The following is a 25,108-nucleotide window of genomic DNA, read 5'->3' as shown; positions in this document are numbered from 1 at the left end:
GTAAAGACAGATGTTTTTGGTTTTTGTTTTCCCTTGAATTGTATTATTTTGGGTATTTGTTTAACTTTTTCTAAAAAAGTTCCAATGACAAGGCCACTGCCGATAAAGGTAAATGTTTGCAAACTTAATTACATAGCATAATACATGACTAAATATTTGAAAATCTAGCGCTGTTTACACTATGAAAAGTAAACCGTTCACATTCCACTTTTTGCAGATCTAAACAGTTTAACCTGGGAACTAACTTGCAGTTAACCATTATCAGATCAATCGATGTGATTTCGTTTGGCAGGGCCCCCTAATTGCCTTGAAAAACCGATTTTACAAGCTTTTAATCATAATCATAATCCTTTTTTATTTAATATTTTGCTATCAATGAATTGAGCAACCCAACCTTATATATTTTAAGCTTCAGTTAAATTAAGAATAACTTTCTGGGCACCCAATATATATTTCATGCATATATTCCATCCCCCCACGTTAATTTAAACACCGATTAACATCCACTCATTTGAATAATTTTGTATTTGTATATTTGCAATTAAATGACTATTAAATATCTTTATGCTTTTAGTTTGTTTCCTATGTTTTTATCGTTACCAGACATGGTTAAACGAGGCTAATAACTAGACACGTGAAGGGTGCACAATAATTTGTTTATGTATACTATGCCGTTGATAAACCGTTACAAAAAGAACACTTAAAATTCGTCGGTGATCAATAAATAATTAGTTCGAGTTGCACATGACACGGCAATGTGGGTGTTCAGTGTTTGTTTTGCGTATGTATATATACAAGCCACTTTGGTTGCTGGTTGAATTGCTGATCCTGCTGTCGTTTCCGTTTCCGGTTCCATTTTCGTTTCCGCCGCTCAGTACAGGTTGATCTTCTTGAGTATTGTCTTGCGACACATGTGGCATGTGCGGAGCGTTTCGGCGCAGTGGGAGCAGGCTCCATGGCCGCAGAGGAAGGCCACGTCCCGCTTTCGTTCCATGCAGATGCCGCAGAAGTGCGACTCCTCGAACTCCTGCACCTTGTTCTCCAAGTAGCGCAGCAGATCCCCGGAGGGCAGGCGTGTGGGGTCACTAGGTGACGACGTGGACGTAGGCAGGGCCACGATCCGCCCGCTAGCTGTAAGACGCCGTTCTATAACCACCCCGCAGCGCAGGCACTTCTTCATTCGGATGCCACACTCCTCGCAGGCGATCTGGTGCTGGCACGGCTCGAAGCGCACCAGCTGCAGGATCTCGTTGCACACAATGCACTCTTGGGGACCAGACACGATCACCGGACTGGGGCTGGGACCTGCCGCACCGGCCTCCAACACCGTACTGCTCGAGCTCGAAGTCACCGGTGGCTTGGGGGCTTTCTTGCGCGGCGCTACTTGCGGCGAGACGTTCTGCTGAACTGCATCCGAGTTTAGTTTCTTAACGCCTGGAGAGGCGGAGGGCGTGGATGGTGCTGCTCCTGTTGCAGCCGATGGTACTTCGTTTGGCTTCGGCATTAGATCTAATTGCTGGCGCTGTGGCGGTGGTGGTGGTGCAGGTCCAGGTCCAGCTCCATTGGATTCTGCTCCTGTTGCAGCCGTCACTTCCTCGCCGGAGGCAGCGGGTGCGGACATTTCCAAAGCTTGCAGGTTTCTAGGCAGTGACTCCACTTCGCCCTGCTGCCCGAAGATCAGTTGCCTGATGTTGCGGTCCGTAATCCATTCGAAAATACTTGCATTGGCGTTGTTTAGCTCCACTCGACAGCCGGCCCTCGAAAGGTAGATCAGGATGCTGTACATCAGCCGATCCTCGGGGCGAACGCTCGTCTGCACTAGACTCAGGTAAAACTTGTGGATCTCGGGCGCCTCCTCGGGGTGCGGTTCGGCGGCAGACTGCAGATTGGACTTCTTAATCACGCACAAGTGCATAGCATTGTCACCATCCTCGTCCTTGGCGTTTACGTCACAGGATAGGCGCACGAGTCGCTCGATTACGCCGGCGTGGCCCTGGGAGACGGCCAGTAAGAAAGGCGTCTGCCGGCGATTGTTGCGTATATCCAACTCCGCTTGTCCCTCGGTAACCAGCGTTTCCACAACCTGGGCATGTCCGTTGAGAGCTGCTAAGTGAAGGGCCGCAAAGCCATCGTCCTTGCGCACATTAACCAGCTGGCGGGAGAGCAGCAAGATGCGCCGGGCCGCCACCACGTTGCCCTTGAGCGCAGCATGATGGAGCACGTTAAAGCCGCGATTATTCTTCACCGTGAAGTCTAGGTTTGGCGCATTGCATAGCAATTCCACTACCTCCGTGTTCTCCTTGCCGATTGCATCGTGGAGCGCCGTATCACCGTACGAGTCCTGGATATTCACATTGGCGTTGTGCTGCAGCAACTCGCGGACGCAGTGCGGCGTTTTCTTGTGCGCGCAGATGTGCAGTGCGGAGCAGTGGCTCGAGTTGAGGAAGTTCACTTCGGCCCCGTGCTGCAGCAGCACACGCATCGTGGCCGGCTGATTGCCGAAGGCTGCGTAATGCAGGGCGGAGTCGCCCTCCTTGTCAACCGCATTCACGTTGGCACCCTTGGAGATGAGGTAGCTGACAAGGTCGACGTAACCCTGATGCGAGGCAACCTGAATGCAAGCTTTGCCGCCACTCATTACGTCCACTTGCCCGGGATTCACGTCCAGGTACTGGCGCACGAAATCCAGATGCCCCTGGGCGGCCTCCCGAACCAGCTTGTCGGCAACCGAACTGCCAGAAAGCCCCGAGAGCGGCGTCATCACATGGTCCGCTCGTCGGTGGCTCAGGTCCATCATGCTGTTGGAGCGCTCTGCTGCCGTGGCCAACGGCGATCGCTCCAGTTTGACACATTTCGGGTTTAACGTCCACTCGAAGCCGTCGTATAGTTGCTGAATGCGCAGATCCCCGTCCGAGTACACCTTTACAACCTTGCAAATTTTGCCCAGGGCCTAAAAGCAGATTTCATGTTAGCGAGGCCATCCTTTTGGGGATTCTGCAAAGCTCCACTTACATGTCGCATGATTTCGATCCATTCGCCGTGGCCCTTCTGCAACTGCTGCACCTTGTTGGCATCGTTGATAATGGTAACCAGATCACCGACCCGAAAAGAGACAACCTTTACAAGAGCGGCGGGATGGAAGGTCCAACGATTTGGACAGTTCTCATACTGGACCCTGTTGGGATAGCCATTGTGTTAAGTACTTAAATTAGCTTAAAAGTATTGCATCGTATTGTATTACCGAATGTCACCCTTGTCCGTAATGCGATGTACCGTGCCCAGTTTGGACAAGTGCTCGACCATGCGCGGATTCCATCCTCCGTGGCCCTGCTGCAACTTCATCAGGGCATCAACCTCCAGGCACACCTTGACGCGGTCGCCAACAGAGAAGCTTGGCTTCACCATCGGCGCCACCGGCTGCAACTCCTCCGGCTGACCCAGAACGGGCATGTGGTCCTTGTAGTAGTGGCCGCCGCAAGTGGCCGTTATGTACTTGAGGTCCACGTTGCCCTTGTGGCCCAGTCGGTAGACGTTCGTCGATCCGGTTACCCACGATACGTTGGCTACGCTGCGACACGATTCGTTGTCCCAGCCCCGGATTTCCATTACCCGTCCCGTCTTGCCCTCGCCGCCGTCCTGTTCGCTCCACTCCCAGTCAGGACCGCGCACCACCTTCGCACCCACAAAGATGCCGCGCAACTGGATGCGCTTGGAGCCCTTTCTCGTCGGCACTCGCACGCCCAGCGAATTGGGAGAGGTGTAGCGGACGAACGGGTGCTCCAGGTCGTGCAGATCCTCCGCGTAGCAGTAGGCGCACAGATGGTAGTTGGCACACTGGGCGCACTTAAATACTATGCCGGCGATGCCCGCCTTGGAGCAGCCATCGCAGACGACATTCGAGTGACGAACTCCTGCGAATAATTAATTTAAAGGTTTTGGTTTTTTTTTAAATTAATTGGAATCATCAAGATATGAAAAATGTTATACAATACGACTTTTTGGTTTAAGTTTTGTATAAACAGTATATTGAAAACATGATCCAAATTTGTTTGAGTTACTTTAGAAATAAAAAATGGTTAGGATTAGTTTGTAGGATTAAATTTTTCAAGGAACAAAAGAAAATATATGTTGATATTGTAAAAATGTTATTTTTTGAATCAATGTTAAAAAATGTGTATTAATACTAATTTTCCGTACGAAATGTACAATTTTCTAGAGTATACCTCTTGAAATCACATTCACACGTACCAACTTGAGCATTATCCACAATTATCAGGTCGTACTGGTTCTGGTAGCCCACCCTGTAGTTGGTCCGGTGTCCTGAATCCCAGTTGACGACGACGGTGTTTTCCGGCGAGTGTGTCGATCCACAACGTCCGATTTCGCAAACTGTTCCAACGTGACCTTCTCCGTCGTCTGTTGCGCAAGCAATGAAACAAAGTTTGAAGCGATGTGATGTTAGTTGGTGAGATGTGGTGGGGAATCTGTAGAGCTGCAGCCAGGCTCCTCCTTGGGTTGCATTGTGTGCATATCCACATCCACATCCGGTGGATATCAGACATATGCAACGCACACTTCCCCCTCATAAACAACGCGCCATGACTATAAATACCCACAATCATTGACTCGGGCTCGGGCTCCAAGCGGATTTTCGTTATGCACTCGGACTCGGACGTGCAGCTGCTCTATAATTACCCCAAAGCACGGGTGTGGATGTGGAGACGTTCTCTAGAGGGTGACATTTGATGTTGGCCTGGCGAGGAATGGGGCACCCCATTGGCTCTGCTCCCATCTGAAACATTTGTTTATGTCTATTTTCAACGCACCCCAGCAGAAGGAATACCAAGGCCCAAAAATAAACTCTCCACGCTCTCCCCAAATCTAAAGACCCGCTGGAACTAAGAACTCACGATCCCCACCCGGTGACTAAAAATAAACACTCCAAAAAGGTTGGAGACAAAATGGCACGCGCCCTTGCCGCCTGATGTGGTAGCCAGACATCTGCACATAACACATGCAGCAGGCTTTTTCCGAGGGGAAGCATTGCGTTTCGAGAAGGAAGGAACACATACCATGACCTAATCCGTGTGAGCGTTCACCGCAGCCATGTGCAGCTGCAGTTGGAGCCTCTCAACGCCAGGCTCAACGCAACTCTGAGACTATTAGAGTTTCTTTAAAGACACAGTCATTCTCGGTTTTTATACCGCCTATGAATACTTTTAAAGCAATGTAGATAGCAGCATAGTAGTTAGGCATTTGAATTGAATTATAAAAATCCTGACATATTCATTAAATATCTTTGTACTTGTTATCTTGGCCATTATGAAAATAGCGATAAGATACGACAAAACTGTTTAATTTTGGTTTTTTGCCTTCCGGAAATAACAATTGTATCAATTGTATTTGGAAATACATTTTTAAAAATAAATAAATATAAATAGTAATGCTTAATAAAGAGACGAGATATTAAAAATGTGTTATATTATTTAAATGATTAAAATATCTTTTTCGTGAACAGTTTTACTGTCAGACTACGAGGTACACCGTAGACGATCCATCAAGCTTTCGAAATGATATAAGCTTTACCAGCTAATCGTTTGCAGTACGTATGATACCACTTTTTCCAGCTAAAAACAATCAAATCAATTAAAAACTACGCAATATTATTGTTTGGTGGGCAGCTGCCTACGGGCGTGTTTACCTGCCACGTAGGGTGCCTCGGCGTATATGTACTCTCGAGAAGCACACATCCCCGCCATATATGTAGGGGCCATAAAACGAAGCGACGAAAGCAGAAGCAATTGGTAAGCGCAAGAATTTCGCTGCTGCGGCAGAGAGTGTTGCTAAAAATAGCGAGGCGCGTCCTCTTTACATACAACAACGCCCCGAGCAGCAGAAGCGGACACGGACGTACACCTCTCCGTCCGCCGTCCCGCCATCCCGCCGCCCCCAAGAACCCGCCCCTCCCCTGACGAACATCCACGGGTGCCAATGCCAAGTGAGTTGCGTTTCGGGTGTACAGTAAATATCGGTCACGAAATAAGTTCCTTCAAAATCACATTTTCATTTACTACTGAATTTGTTAGAATTTTAAAATACTTCCTTTATGGGTTGCTAAATGATTATATCACTTCAGTGCTTATCACATTTATCAGCTTTGTTGGTATCGCCAAATTATGAATGGATTTTGGAGTGTTTCCTCTCGAGGTTTCAAAAAATGTACATACTTTTATCAGTTTACGAAAAAGCTAATTAAAATATCAGCAGCAGGAGTTCTACTTCCAAAACGACATATATGATAATAGGAATTTTGGGGTTCCATCAGAATACCTAAATTATTATTTTATCTCATCTTTTAAATTCAAACTTCAGATCTTAGTACTTACAACTTATTTTCTCGAATTAATCGGGGAAATTTTAAAAACTTTCGGTTCATATAATGCCGTTTTATTTGAATAAATTAAAACATTTCTATAATCTTAATCTAAGAATGTGTTTAATCTTAGAAATGTGCAACTTGTTCCCTCTTTCTTCTGTCGACCTGATAAGTCCCATCAAAACCCAAGAAAACACATATGAGTAATCATGAAAAATCCGAACTTAATTTGGAATTTACTTTTTATGAGTGGCATTGTCTTCTCCCACTAATCTTCACGGTACGCCGATTTCAGTCTGTACTGCCTAACAAAACACACGTATCTATGAACGGAGAGCGGATGGCAGGTTAATTCGCCCCTTCGGAGGTGGGCAGAGGTGAACAAGTGGCTTGTGCCTGCCCGAATGCGTTCTTACCTTGATTCGACCAGATCCAATTGGGTCCGCGCACCACGCGGATGCCGGGCGGAATGGAAGCTCGCATGGCGCTGGGTTGACTCACTCTAGGTAGTTCCGTTTCAGCCGTTTCCTGCAAGGAGGAGGGAAGCATAGATGTGACATTTGACATTACTCGGCACGCGGAGTTTGATGGGACCTGGCTGATAATTGGGTCAACTGAATGGCGGCCCCGTCAGCGCATGACTAAAAAGGAGGGGAGAGGAGCGTATCGGGCACCTCCTTGGAGGTCTGAAGGTGTATCTCTGGGAAAAGGCAACTGTGTAACTTCTGGGGATTTCTTTGGCACCAGCACATATGGTACATGGCTATCAATATCCATCCGTGGAGGCAGTGGCATGCCCCCCGATCGCCACACTGCTTCGGTTCCGGGGAGTCCGAGTTTTTGTGGCGCGGGTGCAGCCCAGTAGCTCGCATGACGCATGCCGATAAGACAGATGGATATTTGTACATATGTACCGCCTGGGACTCCGATTCCAAGTGCGATTCCCCATCGCCCGCTGATAAAACCCAGTGCTGGGTGGCCTTTTGGTCAAGTAACGATACCGTCCAAGGGACTGACCCGCATGTGTTGTTTACGAAAGTCCGAGCACTCACACACTCACGCCCGTTCCGACATCGCATATATATATCTTCGCATGTACATAGGTATATATGCAAAATCGGGTATCGTTTCGGGAGCAGCGATTATTGAGGGCACGGCTCTGGCTCTGGGCTTTGGGGCTTACCAATGCAACTTGTGATACTGTCGCTGTGCTCCAGCTGTTCGCAATGAAAAAGTTTAGGTTCTCGGGCCTTTATTGGTGCATTTTATGCGCGCGTGCGCTTTTATTGGGCATTTAGTGTTTCCTTTCGCTAAATTGCAGGGGCACCGTTGCTACGGTGAGCAGAAGGGGTCATAGTTCGCTCGAACGCGATTCGCTTTCCGCACTTTTCTAACACGCCACACCCGCACGATTCGTCCGAGCTCTCCAGCACATTACAATTTGATAGTTTCTTGGCCAAAATTCACAATTTTGCTAGCACTAAAAAATACAACTACAATTTGGGTCTGCTTCTTCCTTCTTTCTGAAGGTGGCCGTGCGAAATTACAGCTGCAGTCGATAGTGATCGATAGGCAGCAGTGCAATCGATAGCTGAGGCCGAAATATCAACAACACGAACACATGTTAAATTGTTTTTGGCGTTCTAAAGATTAGATTTAGTTGTTTACTAAGGACTGCTTGGTTTTTCTCCTCATGGTCGTAGGCGTGTGATGAAAAGGGTAGCCGAAATGGACCAACTTACGTATCAAACAGCTGTGAAGAAGGGTAAATCGGCGTTATACAAGACCCTTGTGGTAAACAATAAGCATATATTTTTTGCAGCCCAACTGGTCGAGAGGAACCCCCAATTGCAGTTGGATCCCATGCGCGTTTCCATGCACCAGGAGGAGGACATCATAGCCCTGGCCCAACAGATCCAAAATGCAGACAAACAATTGAAAAACACTACCTGCCACAAGCTGGGGGTCATAATGGAGCAGGTTGGTCAATAGCCCCTTTTTAGCTGTCCTCTAATTACTAATACAAATTTTTTGCATAGATCAAGATGCTTCAGGCCCAGGCCATGGATATACTGAAAGAGTCCGGTCTCAACCAAGAGCTCCACAGTGCGGCCTGCAACTTCACCAAAAAACCCGGTCAAATCTATCATCTTTATCAAAGGGCATCGGGTCAAAACTATTTCAGCATGCTTTCACCGGAAGTAGGTTTTGCTCTTAAAGTACGTGGGGAAAATACATCATAATATAATCTATTATTCCACTGTAGGAATGGAATCTGTCGGTTGACCAGACCTTCAAAGGCAGCTATAGGTTGGAATTCGACTTGAGCTGGACTCCAGTGGACAAGATTAAGGAGCAAGATGAGAAACTAAAGTGGGCAGAGCAGTGTATGCAAAGGGCTTTGGACAGTGGGCGCGGTTCGGCTATGGCCATTGACTTTAATATAAATAATAGTTAAAATAATAGATTTCAAATGAGTATGTATTTTTCGGTTTCCTCAAAAACCAAATAGGACGATAAAAGTCCGTTTTAATAAAAACACTACCTTTTCAGGAATATATAATTTTTATTTAGAAGAATAGGACTTACAAAATAAATGTTTTATAAATTTTAAAGAAAAAATTAAAATAAAAAAACGCGTTCGACTATTTCTAATCGATAGGACAAGTGCATCTCAGCGCCTATCGATAGCTGCACTTCGATTTCTGTTTTGTTTTCAGTGCAACAGCTGGGAGCTCTCTTTTTTGTGAAATTGTGCATATTTTTAGTTTGTTTTGTTTCGTTTAGCGTTTCGTTCCGACACGCAACATGTCCGCGCCCAAGAACGAGATGTACTACAGCCTGTTGGAGTGGTTCAAGACCCTCAATCTGAATGCCCCGCACGGAGATGCGGAATCCCTGGCCGACGGTGTTGCTCTGGCCCAGGCCCTGAATCAATTCGCCCCCGAGTCCTTCACCGACGCCTGGTTGTCTAAGATCAAGGCCAGTGCCGTGGGCAGCAACTGGCGTCTGCGGATGAGCAACCTGAAAAAGGTGACGCAGTCGGTGTATGACTACTACAGCGAGGTGCTCAACCTGTCTCTCAGTGACTTCTCAAAGCCGGACCTGCAGAGGATTGCCGAGAAATGCGACTTGGGCGAGCTGGAGCGCCTGCTGCAGCTGGTTCTCGGGTGCGCCGTCAACTGTTCCAAGAAGCAGTCCTACATCACGGAGATCATGGGTCTTGAGGAGGAGCTGCAGGCGAACATCATGCGCGCTCTTCAGGAGCTGGAGACCACAAGGCAAGCCTCCTCGCCGGAGGGCGGTGTGGTCAGCTCCCTGTCGCGCAGCTCCCTCAGCGGAATTCTGGACTCCAAGGCCGTGCAGGAGGAGCGCGACGCCATGGCCCAGAAATGCTTCGAAACCGAGAAGAAAATGCTGCTGTTGATGGACGAGAAAACGAACCTTCAGCAGGAGTTGCAAAAGCTGCAGCAGGAGTTTGCCCGCCTGGAGCAACACTCCACTGTGATTGGGGATGATGGAGTCTCTCTGGGACCAGTCCAATCAGGATCTGTGCGCTATAACGAGCTGCGCCGCCAGCTGGACCTGCTAAAAGAGGAGCTGCTGCAGTCCGAAGGAGCCCGCGAAGACCTTAAACTCAAGGCCCAACAACAGGACACAGATCTTCTCCACATGCAAATGCGTATTGAGGAATTGATGGTACGGTTTTTAAAAATTCTACAAAGCACCATAAGTTTTCATAAAGATGCAATATTGTACAAATTGTAAAAATGTAAATATCTTTTTTTTTACCAATAGAAAAGCTCTGCGGAGGTTACGACCCTCAAGGACGAGGTCGATGTTCTCCGGGAATCCAATGACAAACTGAAGATTTGTGAGGCCCAGCTGGATACGTACAAGAAGAAGCTCGAAGACTATAACGACCTGAAAAAGCAGGTCAAGATCCTGGAGGAGCGGAGCGCAGACTATGTTCAACAAAATGCCCAGTTTGAGGAGGATGCCAAACGATATGCCAATACCAAAGGTCAGGTGGAATTGTTTAAGAAAGAGATTCAAGACCTGCATGCCAAGCTAGACGCCGAAAGCAGCAAGAACGTTAAGCTCGAGTTTGACAACAAGAATTTGGAGGGCAAGAACCTAGCCCTGCAGCGGGCCAAGGACAGCCTGCTTAAGGAGCGTGATAATCTTCGCGAGACCGTGGACGAACTAAAGTGCGGACAACTGTCCTCTAACTCGGCCCTGACCGGTACCACAGTTTCCCGGGAACTGCAGCCGTCGGCCACGGTGGAAAAACTACAGCGTCTCGAGGCGGAAAACAAAGCTCTGCGCGAGGGGCAGGGTGGTCAGACAGCTTTGGCGGTGAGTCATGGCAAATAGAATTAGTTGGTAACGTTATACTCATTTGCATTTCGTTGTAGCAACTTCTGGACGATGCCAACAAACGCTGCGAAAATTTGCGTGAGCAGCTAAAGACAGCCAACGAACGCATTCTTTCCTTGTCTCACGCCTCCCAAAGCGATGATCCCATTTTGAAAGAGTAAATTTAAACACTTTTTAGTAGTTTTTAGTTAGACTCAATTCGATGGCCATTACATTCTGGACTTACTATATTTTTTTAATCTTTTTTTAAAAACCTTTCTTTTATCACAGGAGCGAGTTTGGCAAGCAAATCAAACAGCTGATGGAGCTAAATGAGCAAAAGAGTAAGCTATTATTTATTTCTTGAAAGAACTGTCTTATATTTTTACGATTTACATAGCACTTCAACTGGAGGAAGCAGTGACCCAAAGCACATCTCTGCAATGTAAGGTGACTCAGCTGGAAACTAATTTATCAGCACGAGAGCAGGAAATTCTGGTGTATGGCGCCAAATACAGAAAATGCGTGGAGAAGGCCAAAGAGGTGATCAAGAGCATAGATCCGCGAATTGCCAGTGGTAAGTTATTCAACATACTACGTAAACAAAGAACTAATCGTTTATACCTAGCTCTAGATGCTAGTGTCCTGGAAAAGACTGCTGATCTTGTCGAGGAGGAACCCAAGCCTAAGATGAGTGTGATGGAGGAGCAGCTGATGACCTCCGCCTTTTACAGGCTGGGTGTGAATGCCCAACGCGATGCAATCGACTCAAAGCTGGCCATCTTAATGGGCTCGGGCCAAACCTTCCTTGCCCGACAGAGGCAGTCGGCGCCTCGCAAATCCCTAAGTGCAATGAAATCAAAGTAGAAAGCGTGAACCTGATGAGTAGCCTAAGTATCTTTTCGTGTTTGAAAATTATATAAATATTATATATAATACAAGTATTTATTGGACCTCCGTAAGGATCTATATCGTATTTATAGGATATACCTAAATAAAATAACTCAAAATAATCAAAGGTAAATCCTAATCACTGCTTTTCACTATGTCTAGTGCGACCATAACTTTAAGATATGTCCCAAAACCAACCCACCTTTAGAAAAACCGTCGAATTGTTTTGTAAATATTTTAGCTTTTAGTATTGAATTAAATACATATAACGCAGAATTCAGGGCGAAAACAAATGCACACATAAATGAAGGGGTCGCTCCACGTGGCTCTGGAACCCATCTTGTAGAGAGTCTTATGGTTATTGGCACAGGTAGGAAATGCAATTCGAAAAGGAGCGGGAGCTACACAGACGAGCGGTAATAACAGTAGGTATCCTCCTTTGCTTGGCGATCAGTTGGGGCTGCGAGCCGCCGGCTACCGGCTGGAACTCGCTCAACTAACTGGTGCAGTCTACATACTTGGTACATAGGATCTCTGACCCACCGCTTCACCAGGGTCGCCACATGCTCTCATCCTGTCCACCAGCTGCAGCCGCAGCAGCCGCCGCCGCCTGGGCCATGTAGTGGTACTCTTCCTCCTGCCGTTGTCTTAAGGCCTGACGAGCTGCGTTGCTCGTCTGCGGACGCGGACTGGCCACTGGAGCCTCGTTCTCATTCGAACCGATGCCACTCTCGGATCTGGGCGAGGATTGCTGCGTGGCGGGCATGGACTTGTGTTCCGACACAGAGACGCCGGAACTGACAGAGGCCGCCACCGAGGCAGGACGTTCCTGGTGAACCGATGGCGTTCCCGCACTGGAAGTGGCCATGGCGGATGCGCTGACACCGGCTGAAGCGGCCGCCGCCATGCTGTTGGCATAGGCTGCAGCCGCTGCCGCAGCCACATGGGCTGCCTCCAAGCCTCCGGGGAAGCTGGGACTCAGCTTGCCGGCTAAATGTGGCTGAACCCTCTGCAACTCAATCAACCGCTCGAAATCCGTTCGAGTGGCTATCGGATCCACCAGGGGCTGGGCACTCAGGCCAAGGGCCGCCGCCAGTTGGACGTAGTGCGGCGGCAGGACCAGGACACCGTTGGCGGAGTCGGGTTGCTGCTGCACGTGCGCCTTCAGCTGCTGCTTGTACTGCTCCAGGACATTGGCGCACACCTTGTTGCGATCCTCCTCGTAGCTCAGCTCGCTGGGAGCGGCTGCACCCTGTGGCGAGGCCTGACTTTGTGGCTGCCCCTGCACCTGAATCGGAATCGGAGTCTGCGCCTGCGCCTGGAGTCCACGATTGTTGTTTTCATCCTGCGGCGCCGGCGTGGCAGGCTGGGTCCTCTGCTCCATTGCCACCATCTTCAAGCCTTTACTGTAGTCCAGGGGATTCGAGTCCTGACTGCTGTAGTCCAGCGAATGCTCCTCCGGCTGCGACTTCTTCGCGTGGTTCAGGTCAAAGCAGCTGCTGCTGCTGGGACTCTCCGCAAAGGTGGCCGTCGAGTGGGGACAGATCTCCACGTCGATCTCGGCGATGCACTGGTCCAGGTGCCGCAGGAGTCGCGCCTTAGAGCCGGGCTCCGCCAAAGTGGGCATGGTGCCCAGCGGCGGTGGTTCCGGGGTGGCCAGGTAACGAGCCACCTCTCGGGCACAGTCCGTGTAACCCGCCCGGTATTTGTTAACCGCTGAAAGAATGAAAAGTTGGAAGTGTTACTAAACAAGTTTAATTTGAGAAAGTCTTTGAATTTGTATTCGTTATTATAGTTTTATAACGAAATTTAGATATTCTAATGCTATTGATTCCTTAAGCGATTTTTTTACCAATAATTTTCACCACCTATTTTAAAGGAATAATATGCATGATTGTTTTTGTAAAAACCCTTTTTTGCCTTAAAATAAAATGAAATATATTTGAACTATATAACTAAAAGTAAACACCTTAACAAAGGGATGCTGATTTAGGGTTAAAAGTCCTTGAAATTAAAAAACGAGCCCATTTCGCATCTTTTTTACAATCAAACACAATGCGCCCGGTATGTTATCTGAGTGTTTTGTTTATAGGAGTTTATTGCCGTTTGACCACCTTACTGGTTATAATATTAATCTTTTTCGGGTTTGATTTGTTTTCTAATTCAATTTGATGTACCGACCTTTAAAGACTTATGCTCTGTTCTTTAATTTTAAAATTTACTCCCAATTAAAATAAAAATACTTTAAAGGATAAGGATAACTTTCATATAAGAAGGATGCGCTTTAATCCAGGATATACTCACTAGGATCGTCGAGATTGCGATGCCGCTGGAAGTGACGGACGGTCAGTTCCAGGATGTCCGCCTTCTCCAGCTTGGTGTGCTTCGCCTGGCCCTCGCCGTTCTTGGCATTCTGGCTCTTGGTGGACTCGAGGATGAGGGCCTTCAGGATGGCCAGGCTCTGGTTGATGCGCGCCCGCCGCCGCTTCTCCATGAGTGGTTTGTTTGTCCGCTTGCTGATGTCCTGCGATGAGGTCACATTCTGCGTGGAGCTGACCAGCCCGATGGACTTTATGCCGCTGCCATTGGTCGAGCCGGCGGCGGTGAATCCGATGCCTGGACGGAGTACCAAAGATAAATTCAATTATTAACTTTAATCCGAGTGATTATCCTTAGGCAGTGGTGCCATAGATTTTAGAAAGTGCAGAAAAGTTTTCACTTTAGTTCTTGGACATAATATTTTATTTTGCATGGCATTAAATTCGACTCAGAGTGGCCCAACGTTGGTCAAATTATAAAGTAATTTAATTTGGTTAATTAAGGAGTACATAGTGCGACTTGATAAACATTTGAAAATGCTTTATGCCTGTAGAAAAATAACATCACGTCACATTTCTGTTGGTTGCTGATGAAATAATTATAACATTTTAAATTCAACTTTAAAATTAGGTAAGCCAAAAAGGTTTTATATTTGAAGACTGTTTAATATTGTAGGAAACCAAAATTATGTATTATTTAAACACTGTTTAATAATGAAATTTTGCACATGTTGGCCACAGGTGTCCTTGTTTTTTGTGAAAACACCGATTTCCACTTTGTTTAATAGGCACATATATTATAATAAATCACTGATTGCTGGTTTATCATATATTTTTCAATCACTGACAGAGTATATACTGCAAAATTTGTTTTTTAATTATTAACGATTAACTATTTTTAATGCTCTTCGAAAGTTTATATATCAATAGGAAAACATAGTTATCAATTTTATCTTTAAAGTTCAAACTTTTAAGTTGTCTTAGCGTTGAACTTATCTCTCAAGTGGATGGAACATTGTAATTTACCAGGTGCTGATTTATTTTTCGAGTAATCCTTATCACGTTTTGCTGTCATTTTCTCATTTTTACGAAATCCAAGAGAAATCGTTGCCCGTTAGTTAGAAGTAATTGGTGTGCCGTAATTATTGTTTTAATTTTAATAATTTCGGAATGCTTGGCTCTAGAGTACGCGCCAACAATCACGTCTTTTGGTTGGTTGACCAAAACTCAAGTTCCAACATAAATCCGACAAGACACACGTCCGCAGTGCTCGAGGATACACGGCCAACTGAAGGCGAGGACCAAAAACAATTGCGACTTTTCACTTCGTCGCTTGTCGGCTGTCTGACTGGCTGGCTACTGGCTTTTCCGATTTTCCGCTGCCGCGTGCGCTTGGTTTGTGCAAAATTTCCCGACTGAAATGCTTGGTTAGCTCATGTTGCTGCCGTTGCTGCTGCTGGTGTTGCTGTTGCTGCTGCTGATGTTGCTGCTGGCAGTGGCACGAGCCAGGCAGCCGTCGTCGTCGTCGTGTGGCGCAGCAACCAAAGCAGATTGGAGTCAACCGACAATAAAAGCAACAACAACAGCAGCAACAGCAACAGCAATCAGCACGAGCGGCAGCAGCAACAAAGCCCGTGGATGTGGATGTGGATGTGGCAGCAACAGCAACAGCAACGCCTGGCTGACTGCCACGTTAATGGTGGTTGTGGTAATGGTTGCCCCACCGACCTCCGCACACACACACATTTGGCGAAGAGCTTAACGACGCAGCGGAGGCATGTTGCCAGTGGGCGGTGGGTGGTGGGTGGTTGGTGGTTGGGCGGGTAGGTGGAGGCATTGGTGGCGCGCTGGCTGCGGCAAATGTCAGGCAGCCCAAGCGACAAGCCGGATCGACGTGCCGCCACTTGGACGGACGGCGTGACCATGTCTGGCTTTCACACACACACACACACACACACAGCCGCACTCAGTCATAGACACAGGAACCCACACACAGGCATACAAATCAATTCGCTTAGGCGCAAATAGGAAATTACCCAGCAGACAGGGCGGATGAGTGTTATTTGGGCAGCGATAGCGGAGCATACTTTTGAGGGCAGCGTTTAGGCTCTAGCTGCAGCTCTACTGTTCAGTATTATGCAGCACTGAGGACTAAACCAGAAGATATTATCTTTACTTAAGATGTGATCAAAAAGTGGTACAACATTTCAAAACAAATATGAAGCAGTTAAGACAAAATCGTTTGAAAATTAAGTCTTTATTGTAATTTCTAACAAAAGAATTTAAATGCATTGCTACCTCTCTCTTAACTATGCTAATTTTTTACTTTCTATTTTGGGGAATTTTAAAGAGAGAAAATTGAGAAATAGCATTTCTCCATATCAAATTGAAATCATTTCGCGGTAAAAATGGTGAAACGATATTTTATTTTATTTCTGATTTTCTTTGTAAAATTCTATAATTATTGGATTTCTAATTCAGTTTTTATTTTTTGTGAAAACTCAATTTATTCTGTTTGATGAAAAACAGTTAAAATTTATAAAAAAATTTATATATTCAACTATTTTAATATAAATAAAAATGCAACCTTAATATCGTTCACGTGTTGATTAAAAAACTCCTACGCATTGTGTTCGCTGGGTTGGCTGCGTCAACGGCGTCAGCAGGCGGGTTAGCCGGAGTTGTGGCCTGCGGGCGACGGAGCAGAATCCTGCTTCTCCGACCGACGAACCGTGGGTCGTGCGGGGTCAGTGGGGATGTGGGAGGTGGCTTGGGCATGGCGGTGCGGTGGACGGATGAGCGGGTGTGTGGGTGTTTGCTGTCGCTGACTTTGCCATTCGGCTGCCCGCATCGAAATCATAACACCAACGAGGCGAAACTTCTGCGGCGCAGCAGTCGTGGCAAATAATAAGCCAGGCCAGCGGAAGCCGGCGGAGGAGGGGTGCGCCGGGGGCAGGAGCTGGGGCAGTGGCAGGAGCAAAACAGGAGCAGTGGCAGGAACCAGACGAAGACAACTGTGACAGCGGCAGTAGAAAGGACTATTAGATAAATACGCTTGCTGGTGCGAGTTTTGGGGGCGCACTGCCGTGGCAACAAAGTTGATGGCTACAAATTGCCAGGGATGTGGGCACCCAGCCAGCGCCAGCCACATCCACATCCACATCAGCCGGGGCTTAACAAGGTGCGCAACGCATTCCCCGTCGATTCAAACAGTCCAAACAGCCAACAACAAGTGCCCCAAACTGCCAGCTATTCTATACAATATGGAAATGCCACCTTGCTGCAGTGCCCCTCATCCTCGCAGTCATCCCCATCGCCCTGACGTGTGTCGTATTCACGGGACAGGGACTCCGACTCCGCGAACATCTAAAACCAATCGAATTTGTACGTAACATAATGCGTCACAAGGCTGGCAGGATAATCGGAGCTTAGCCTAGCTCTTTTTTTCAACTGACTATGAGAGGCACTCACATGCTTGCACCACATTGCAGTTTTTCATATATCAGGAGCTATTTCAAAGAATGTGATTTTAAAAGTTGGGGTACGAAACTATAAATTGGAACCATTTGGTGTTGGACATTTAGGCGAAAATATCTATGTGTTTACCTTGAAAGCCTTTTGTTTATTTGGTTTTAAATCATTATTGTAAGTATGGTTAGTGCTTGCTTTAGTAATTATGCTCATGAGAGGCCTTTTTACTAAAACTAAGTTTAAAATATGTTTTCGCTTAATATCTGTAGGTTGTTATCTTTATTACAGACAATACAAAACTTGCTTGGTTCTTGACCATCTGACTCGATTTGTTGCTAAACTAATGTTTGATTAGGTTAATATTTAGTTGCATGGATTCACACATTCAAATTTTGTTACAAAGCTTTTAGCATTTATATTGGTCCTCCCACATTGACAAGTTATCAAAAATAACCCTATTCCCCTTCGGTGGTTTAATTAAACTGATTCCGGGAAATGAGAAGCCGTATGGCTACGGAGAATTTCAATTTTCAACACCGGAGCAGAAGTTCTCCCCTTGGCAAAACCAACCAAAATTTCTATAAAATTTTAAACGACAATTTGAAGGGCGGCGAAAACTGGGGAGCATAATGAGCAATTAGCAGCCGCAGCTTAAAGCTGAGGAAAAGCCCCGCACAGAGAGACTCCAAGTGTGGGTCTCCTGGGTCGTTGGCACTCATCGTGTTGGGTTTTTTATGCGGCTTGGCCAGGTGCAATCAGAGTTGAGCGCACAAACATGGCCGGGGTACAAAGAGCCCTCCAAACTACGCACCACGGATCGGGCAGGGGGATAATGCCGAGGATACAGGATGAGAACTCGCTACCCAATCCACTTGGCGCATGTTGCCAGCTGCCGCTGCCGCCAGCCAAATTACTGAACTGAACCGAACTGAACGATGACTTGAATGCTGCCCTCGCTGGTGGAGATTGGGGGCTGTGGCGGCATGGTGGGTCGTGTGGCGGGTGGGTCTGGGACAGTCATGTGGTGCTGGCACACACATAAATCGTTTATAGCCACACCGAGACCAGGCAGTCCGCCACCAGCGTCATCATCGTCATCGCTAAAAGCCCTGCCACGACCCTGCTCCTGGGCTCCAGTTGTACGGCTTTGGCTCTCCGGCTTTCCACACCACTCCGCTCCCAGCCCCCCCTTCCATTCATGCCCATCCATTCCGCCTTCTGTTCTGCCGAACCCCCTAGCTGCCGATGTTTCTGGTCGACTTGACGGGCCCCACTGCCACTGCCACATCCCCTGAGCCAGCCCAGGATAACTCCAGCCACCACCCACCCAGACGTGCGGGAGAAGTGGCAGTGTAACAGCCGGCAGCAGGCCACATGCAACCTTCGGCCACGGCTCGCTGGCTGTGGGAAATACCCTACCCGCGATGAGAGGCCACACTGAACCAAAACCACCCTACAAAATCTATATTAACAGAACAATAAACAAGGCATGCAACATGGAGATGTTTTAGTAACGGCCTACGTTATGTGTTACAATGCAACAGTGTAATGTCTTATACCTCCGACTGTATATAATCTTAAAATATACAATTTTTATAACATTATAATGATTTAAGGATCAAGAACAAACTAGCCAATGCTTAGGTTTCATGATAGCATTAGGTGTAAAGTAATTTAAATATATTTAAATGATAGTTTTTAAGAACGCAACAAACCTACAGAAACAAATTAAAATATGATTTTTAAAGAACGAAAATTGTGAACTTGTTCATATAAAGAGTTATTTTATGATCAACATCAATAAAGTTTGTTGATCCAAAATATGTCATTCTTAAATTAATTGTAGTACACTTATCAAATTATATCTTATCCATATAGCCTGATAAAAAAAATGTGATGGTATGTAATCGGCCCAAGCTTTTATTTAAGCTAAGGTATAAAATTCTTTTATAGAGTTTTTGGAGCACAATGTAACATCCTTTTGATTCGCAAATTTTTACCTAATTGTATTTATGCTTGTGAGCTACCTTTTGCCCCTGTGTATTGCCTCCGACTGGTAGCTGGAGTCAAAGGTATGAAAGGCAAGTTAAGCGCAGACAGCAGTGGCAACCGGAGACCGGTAGAGGAGGAGGAGCACGAGCAGGAGCGGGAGCAGGAGCAGGTTGGAGACGGATCTCGGGCTCGGTCCCGGCAACAAGAACAACAATAACAATGCGAAAAGGTATTGGTGGCAAAACAGAGCTGAAAATCAAACTGCGGGGGAAAAGGAGCAAAAGGACTCGCACACAGACAATCGCCCTGGCGCACAGAAGGGAAGGCCCCACAGGAAAAGCTTCGGAAGTGCGCTCCATGCCGCAATGGCAACGGAAGCAGCACAGGACAGGACAGCAAGGACGAAAGGGACGCGGTGGTTTGGCTGTTCAGTGGGTGTGCAAGGCAGTTTGTCAAGTGGCGCGGAGGAAGGAGAGGAGGGAGGCCGAGGAGCAGGAGGCGGGCAGCGTGGCAGCGTGGCAGAGGGCCATGACACGACCTGCTCCTGCCGCTGTGTCGGCTAAAGAGAGAAAAATGACTAAATCAAAAGGAAGTGCGCCACACTGTGCGGTGTAAGAGCACGTACAATACGTACGCCGGAGCTCCACTCCGCCTGTATTAGTCTGCGCCTGTGTGTGTGCTCGAGTGCGAGTGTCTGGGTGGGTGTGTGTGTGTGCTGGCGCGTGCTTCGAAGACCGAAAGCCTGACGGCCCGAAACAACCGACAAAACTGCCGATGGCAATATCCCAAGCTGAACTCGAAAAGCATCTTAAGGTTCTAAATAAACCTAAATCAGATTCGAGGATCTACCGATAAGTAATATCAATACAAAGGCTTAATATAATTGTAACATTATTGAAAGAGATATGTAAGGTAGTAAAGGGACTTTCCTTTTCTGTAATGATGGGGTTTCCAAACTGCATGTGCCTGTTATTATAGGATTTTTGAAATTTTGTTTATATAACTTTGAGGTTTTTAAAAAATGAATATCTAATATTTGCTAACTTTTAAGTATATTTCAAGATTGATGTATAGAAAAAAGCAAGTAACAGTATGTAGTATTTCTTAGGCAGGAGTAATTTATTTCTGAAAACCTTGTCGGCTGAGGCCATGGCCGCAATATGGCAGAGGACGAGCGAAACGCCTGGCGAGGGGAGCAAACAGAGCAGAGCGCAGTGGTGTGAAAAAAATTGAAATTTGCGTGAGTGCTCCAACTGCGGCACTGGATGGCATGGTCTGGCTGGTGTGGTACGGTGTGTCATGGCTTGGCATGGCTTGGTTTGGCATGGAAGCTCGACAGCCGGGTATCCTGGCAGCCTGGCAGCCTGGCGCTTGGCTGCCTTCCAATCCCCGATGTCCCAGTGGGTGTGAGTGGGTGCGGGGTGTGTCTATGTGGGCGGGCATCGTTTGCACTTCAATGCTAATGTTGGCTTGGCAGCGACGTCTGTCGTCGACATTTTCCATGCCGGGGGATGGGGACGAAGGATTGGGGGTAAGGGACACAGGCCATGGCCAGGACGCGTGTCGCTTGTTCGTTTTGGGCATTTTTGGGATTGCCAATAGCAGTGGTGTGCGCTGTACTTTAAAAAGGGGTCTCGAAAGCTGAAATTTCCTCGCATATTTTGTTTACTTTAAAACTATTAAAACTAATTAATACACATTTTTTTAATACAAAAAAGGATTTTTAATTTTGCTTTTTAAGAATGTGGTTACCTTTAAGCGACTACTCTGGTTTAAAGCGTTTTTCGAATGTAAATGGTGTTATGACCTTATATATATTCTATATTAATAAATAAGCTAGATCCCTTATTATTTCACTGAAATCATTTAAATTTGTTCCTGTTAAACGATTGATATGGTGATTACAGGGGGATTTCCAAATCTTCGTACGCCACTTGGCGGGCATTTCCAGTGAGTCGTGTGTGCTCGAGTTCTACTTGTCGACGGCAACAATGGGCGCGCTGCTGGTTCGACCCTCGAATGTAGGCAGCACTTTTTTGTGCTTTCCTGCCGTTCTTTAAACAAAATTCCTGCAACTTGGCGAGCAAGCGTTGCATGCGAAAGGTCCGCAACAAAATAGGAGAAGTGCGACCAATTTTGTCGACTTAATCCCTAATCACACCAACAAACTCACTGTGCACAAGTTTGGGGCAACAAAATTAAACCAATCACAAAGCACAGCCCCCATCCAAACACAAAGGCTGCTAAATTAAACTTTAAAAAAGGTTGCCAACCATTTTTTATTTCAGCAACTTTGACGGCAAGTGCCAAAAGTTTGGTCCGTGGCACACTGGTCTTTTTTCCTAAACACAACTTAGGAGAGTTGTCATTAATTGCACCACCTATCAAACTGCCCTAAATTGCCAGACCTTTCTTATAAGAAAGAGAGAAATTATAAATAATCCTTAGGCAAAGTAAGAAGTAAGTATCACTATTACCCTTAACTATATCAGCATATCCAATGAAAATAAACAAATATAAAATTATACATAATCATTGAGTTATTTTGGAGACTCTTCCTATGTAACCCAGATTTATCAAGTCTAAACTGTGCTCCCCCTTGATCGTTAAATTAAATTTAGTTACTGGCTGATTGAATGGACTGATAATACCACAGAGCTCTCTAGCTGCTCAGCTGCACCACTGTATGAGTAATTGCGAGTGTGAGGGCGTGTGGGTTTTAAATGCCGCCGAGTTTTCCGAGTGTTTGTGTTGGTTCGGCGGCGCCCTTTTGCGCGTCAATGACTTGCTTCTGCTTTTGCCTTTCCTTTGCTGCCTCCGGCTGCCACATGTCAAGCCCAAGCCCACCTACCGGATGACCCACGAGCCCTCGCCCACCGACCCCGTTTGCAGCCCACCATCGACAATCCGCACCCACAGCACACCGCATTTCGCACACAACTTTTGCCGCATTAAATTTGACGCAAAAAGCACGCGCGCTGGCGGCGTCAAAAGCAGAAAAAAAAGGAAAAGGAAAATTGGGGAGGGCGAGAAAACGAATGAGCGAATATAAACGAGCAGCAGCGCCAGCAACAACAACAAGGACAGCCAGTGGGTCTGAGCTTGGACCCGCCGCCGTCTAAAGTCGTTGTCTGACACCCCCGACCTCGGGCCCACTTCCTGACCCACCACGCCCCATCGTCAGCCGCCTGGCATCACCCATCACCCGACACCCAGCCACCCACAAGACCCGCCGACTGCCGGCAAACAAGCGTGACCTGCCACGCAGCAGACCGACTTTGACGCACAAAAACCACACTGCGAAAAAAGGTTTAAGTTCTCGGAGACCGAAGACGTAGCAGTTTTTACCAGAAATGGGATGTTTGAATGGTCCTTCAAGCCGGTTACCTGTTGAAAATATGTCATTATATTTTCTATCCACCATGTTCTAATTTTATGGTAAAGCCAGTAAGGGAATCATTAAAATCTTGTTTCTTTAAGTCTTTTTTAACTTCTCGAAGATCGAAGACGTAGCAATTGTTACCAGATACGGGATGTTTGAATGGTCCTTCAAGCCGGTTACCAGTTGAAAATATGACATTATATTTTCTATCCACCATTTTCTAATTTTATTGTAAAACCAGTAACCAGTTTCTTTAAGTCTTTTTTAACTTCTCGAAGATCGAAGACGTAGCAATTGTTACCAGATACGGGATGTTTGAATGGTCCTTCAAGCCGGTTACCAGTTGAAAATATGTCATTATATTTTCTATCCACCATGTTCTAATTTTATGGTAAAGCCAGTAAGAGAATCATTAAAATCTTGTTTCTTTAAGTCTTTTTTAACTTCTCGAAGATCGAAGACGTAGCAGTTTTCACCAGAAATGGGATGTTTGAATGGTCCTTCAAGCCGGTTACCAGTTGAAAATATGTCATTATATTTTCTATCCACCATTTCCTAATTTTATTGTAAAACCAGTAAGGGAATAATTAAAATCTTTCTTTCTTTTTTCAGCCTTTTTTAACTTTTATGGTCCGTCGAACCGGATGACAATCATTGGTTTTGTCCTATTTTCTAACCACGCAGTCCCAAACTAATCGTATAACTATTACGAGAATGATTCTTGTTATAAGGTCCTTCGAGCCGGATTACTTTTGAAAATTTAATTACTGGGTTTTCGTATTTTATATTTATAATATCCCAAAATGATGATAAATTTCCATTTCAAATAGCTTTCTCTTAGTTTTGTTCTTGTCCTAATAATTATCTTTTTTTACTTTTACTTAAAATTGGGCAATGATTCTTGCAGTGCATCGCGTGGAGGGAACTCGCAGCTGTGGGATTCGAACTCGGGCTCGAGCCTGGGCGCCAGAGCCAATAGTCAGTCATCAAGGCTGTTTGCGGTCTGCTTTTCGGGGCGCTGTCTGGCTGTATGAGTCTGGATTATATATACGTGTATACACACATACTCGTGTGGGAATAAACACCCATGTAAATGCGAAAGTGTGTCCCGTTGTGTGGGCATTTGTATAGAACGGTACCAAAAAAAAGGAAAAGATAGAAAAGAAAAGGAAAAGCAACAACCGGCTACCCAAAAAGAAAAAGGTTCGACCGACGACCGTCAGAAATATTTTATGGTTTCGCTTTTGGCACCTCTCTCTTCACCTTCATCGCGTTTCCATATTGATTTGCCACTTTTGCATTTACATTTTTCATTTCACAAGAACCGGCCCGCTTCGCCACAAGAATGATTCCATCATAGAAGCGACGGGGTGCCGCCATCCAGTGGTAATTGCGAAATAATTGCTGAGACGTTGGAAACGTTGTCTCCCCCAATTTGTACTCCTTCTCCCCCGCCTCCTGGAGGGCGTGGCGGCGTCTTTAAGTTGTTGACTTCGAGTTCAAACACAAATCCGCAAACATTCGTGCCGGTTCCCCCAGCTCCTGCAGCTCGCCCGGCTCCCCCTGGCCATTAATTGGTGGCGTGTTAGGAAGTTAAGCTCCTGCTGCTGCTCCTCTGCCTCACTGAGTCCTGTCATTACCCCCGGAGCTAGATGTTGGAGCGTAGCAAGTAATACGTTGGCAAATACCCACGCCCTCGCCCGCCACAGCCACCCACATCCTAGCACACCCACTCCCACTCAGAGGAGGCGAGCTAAGTGTACATTCAGCTGTCTGTCGCCGACGCCACTTAAATACATGCGCATACAAACACAACAAAAATCCTGGCACAGTGGGACAAAGGGAGCCGAAGTCCTCTGAAAAAGGACAACACAGGCCTTGATTCAATGTAGTATAGATATACCCCTATATATCATTATATATTTATTATGAATCTAATTATGGAACACATGTCTGGTGGCTGGATGGGTAACCAAGTTACTTCTATTTTCCCTAACTTAGAGAAAGTGTACTATTTCATTTTGAAAATCTACAGGGAAGACGTATCCTTTTTCATTAAAAGTGTACATAGGAGGCCGCTTATAAGATCTTCTACAGTCTGATTGGTACACAATAATATGTGTTACAAAATGCTCAAAAAGCCGTGCTGCACATTCCTTTCGCTGTTGATATGGACAACCAATCAATGATTACAATCAGTCCCTGTTTAGCCCATGGATTCGCAACCGAAAACCTCCCAAAATCCCCCCCGGCAGCTCCATATCTGGGGCCTCAAAGTGAAATATTTATCTTAATGAAGCAACGACTGCGTTTCCTGCC

The 25,108-nt window shown here is 46.4% G+C and overlaps 4 protein-coding genes and 1 long non-coding RNA gene across 5 annotated transcripts; 3 read left to right on the top strand and 2 right to left on the bottom strand.

Moving 5' to 3' along the window:
- Nucleotides 1–4: 4 nt before the first annotated feature.
- Nucleotides 5–565, top strand: LOC122818790 (uncharacterized). The gene is made up of 2 exons (XR_006368271.2): nucleotides 5–108; nucleotides 218–565. It is a non-coding gene; the product is annotated as an uncharacterized LOC122818790 (long non-coding RNA).
- LOC108033740 (E3 ubiquitin-protein ligase MIB2) lies at nucleotides 503–7,911 on the bottom strand. The gene is made up of 6 exons (XM_017108298.3): nucleotides 7,560–7,911; nucleotides 6,793–6,904; nucleotides 4,249–4,416; nucleotides 3,242–3,911; nucleotides 3,013–3,175; nucleotides 503–2,950 (listed from the first exon to the last, which is right to left on the bottom strand). Exons 2-6 carry the CDS (start codon nucleotides 6,857–6,859, stop codon nucleotides 872–874), a joined length of 3,147 nt encoding a protein of 1,048 aa, XP_016963787.1. The 5' UTR covers nucleotides 6,860–6,904; nucleotides 7,560–7,911; the 3' UTR covers nucleotides 503–871.
- A 49-nt stretch (nucleotides 7,912–7,960) lies between these two features.
- Nucleotides 7,961–8,932, top strand: LOC108033743 (uncharacterized protein C1orf50 homolog). The gene is made up of 4 exons (XM_017108302.3): nucleotides 7,961–8,141; nucleotides 8,199–8,356; nucleotides 8,416–8,577; nucleotides 8,643–8,932. The coding sequence occupies exons 1-4, from the start codon at nucleotides 8,087–8,089 to the stop codon at nucleotides 8,832–8,834; spliced, it is 567 nt and encodes a 188-aa protein (XP_016963791.1). The 5' UTR covers nucleotides 7,961–8,086; the 3' UTR covers nucleotides 8,835–8,932.
- A 146-nt stretch (nucleotides 8,933–9,078) lies between these two features.
- Nucleotides 9,079–11,765, top strand: LOC108034064 (protein hook). Its single transcript, XM_017108818.3, has 6 exons — nucleotides 9,079–10,075; nucleotides 10,175–10,735; nucleotides 10,795–10,913; nucleotides 11,027–11,079; nucleotides 11,136–11,312; nucleotides 11,364–11,765. The coding sequence occupies exons 1-6, from the start codon at nucleotides 9,185–9,187 to the stop codon at nucleotides 11,600–11,602; spliced, it is 2,040 nt and encodes a 679-aa protein (XP_016964307.2). The 5' UTR covers nucleotides 9,079–9,184; the 3' UTR covers nucleotides 11,603–11,765.
- Nucleotides 11,766–11,847: 82 nt separating this feature from the next.
- Nucleotides 11,848–15,345, bottom strand: LOC108034065 (protein hairy). The gene is made up of 3 exons (XM_017108820.2): nucleotides 14,971–15,345; nucleotides 13,931–14,242; nucleotides 11,848–13,342 (listed from the first exon to the last, which is right to left on the bottom strand). The coding sequence occupies exons 1-3, from the start codon at nucleotides 15,017–15,019 to the stop codon at nucleotides 12,174–12,176; spliced, it is 1,530 nt and encodes a 509-aa protein (XP_016964309.1). The 5' UTR covers nucleotides 15,020–15,345; the 3' UTR covers nucleotides 11,848–12,173.
- Nucleotides 15,346–25,108: the final 9,763 nt, after the last annotated feature.

Source organism: Drosophila biarmipes, chromosome 2L (genome assembly GCF_025231255.1).
Source record: "Drosophila biarmipes strain raj3 chromosome 2L, RU_DBia_V1.1, whole genome shotgun sequence".
NCBI classification, from domain to species: domain Eukaryota; kingdom Metazoa; phylum Arthropoda; class Insecta; order Diptera; family Drosophilidae; genus Drosophila; species Drosophila biarmipes.
This window is presented reverse-complemented; position numbering and strand designations above follow the sequence as displayed.

Excerpts from the sequence above, each read along its gene's own strand:
- LOC108033740 (XM_017108298.3), bottom strand. The coding sequence starts at position 6,859 with ATGCGAGCTTCCATTCCGCCCGGCATCCGCGTGGTGCGCGGACCCAAT. Across the intron at positions 4,417-6,792 it reads TTGGATCTGGTCGAATCAAG|ACGACGGAGAAGGTCACGTT; the intron begins GTAAGAACGCAT and ends CTTGCGCAACAG. Across the intron at positions 3,912-4,248 it reads TGTGGATAATGCTCAAGTTG|GAGTTCGTCACTCGAATGTC; the intron begins GTACGTGTGAAT and ends AATTATTCGCAG.
- LOC108033743 (XM_017108302.3), top strand. The coding sequence starts at position 8,087 with ATGAAAAGGGTAGCCGAAATGGACCAACTTACGTATCAAACAGCTGTG. Across the intron at positions 8,142-8,198 it reads TCAAACAGCTGTGAAGAAGG|CCCAACTGGTCGAGAGGAAC; the intron begins GTAAATCGGCGT and ends TATTTTTTGCAG. Across the intron at positions 8,578-8,642 it reads TCAGCATGCTTTCACCGGAA|GAATGGAATCTGTCGGTTGA; the intron begins GTAGGTTTTGCT and ends ATTCCACTGTAG.
- LOC108034064 (XM_017108818.3), top strand. The coding sequence starts at position 9,185 with ATGTCCGCGCCCAAGAACGAGATGTACTACAGCCTGTTGGAGTGGTTC. Across the intron at positions 10,914-11,026 it reads GATGATCCCATTTTGAAAGA|GAGCGAGTTTGGCAAGCAAA; the intron begins GTAAATTTAAAC and ends CTTTTATCACAG. Across the intron at positions 11,313-11,363 it reads AGATCCGCGAATTGCCAGTG|CTCTAGATGCTAGTGTCCTG; the intron begins GTAAGTTATTCA and ends GTTTATACCTAG.
- LOC108034065 (XM_017108820.2), bottom strand. The coding sequence starts at position 15,019 with ATGACAGCAAAACGTGATAAGGATTACTCGAAAAATAAATCAGCACCT. Across the intron at positions 14,243-14,970 it reads GAAAAATAAATCAGCACCTG|GCATCGGATTCACCGCCGCC; the intron begins GTAAATTACAAT and ends TACTCCGTCCAG. Across the intron at positions 13,343-13,930 it reads TCGCAATCTCGACGATCCTA|CGGTTAACAAATACCGGGCG; the intron begins GTGAGTATATCC and ends TCATTCTTTCAG.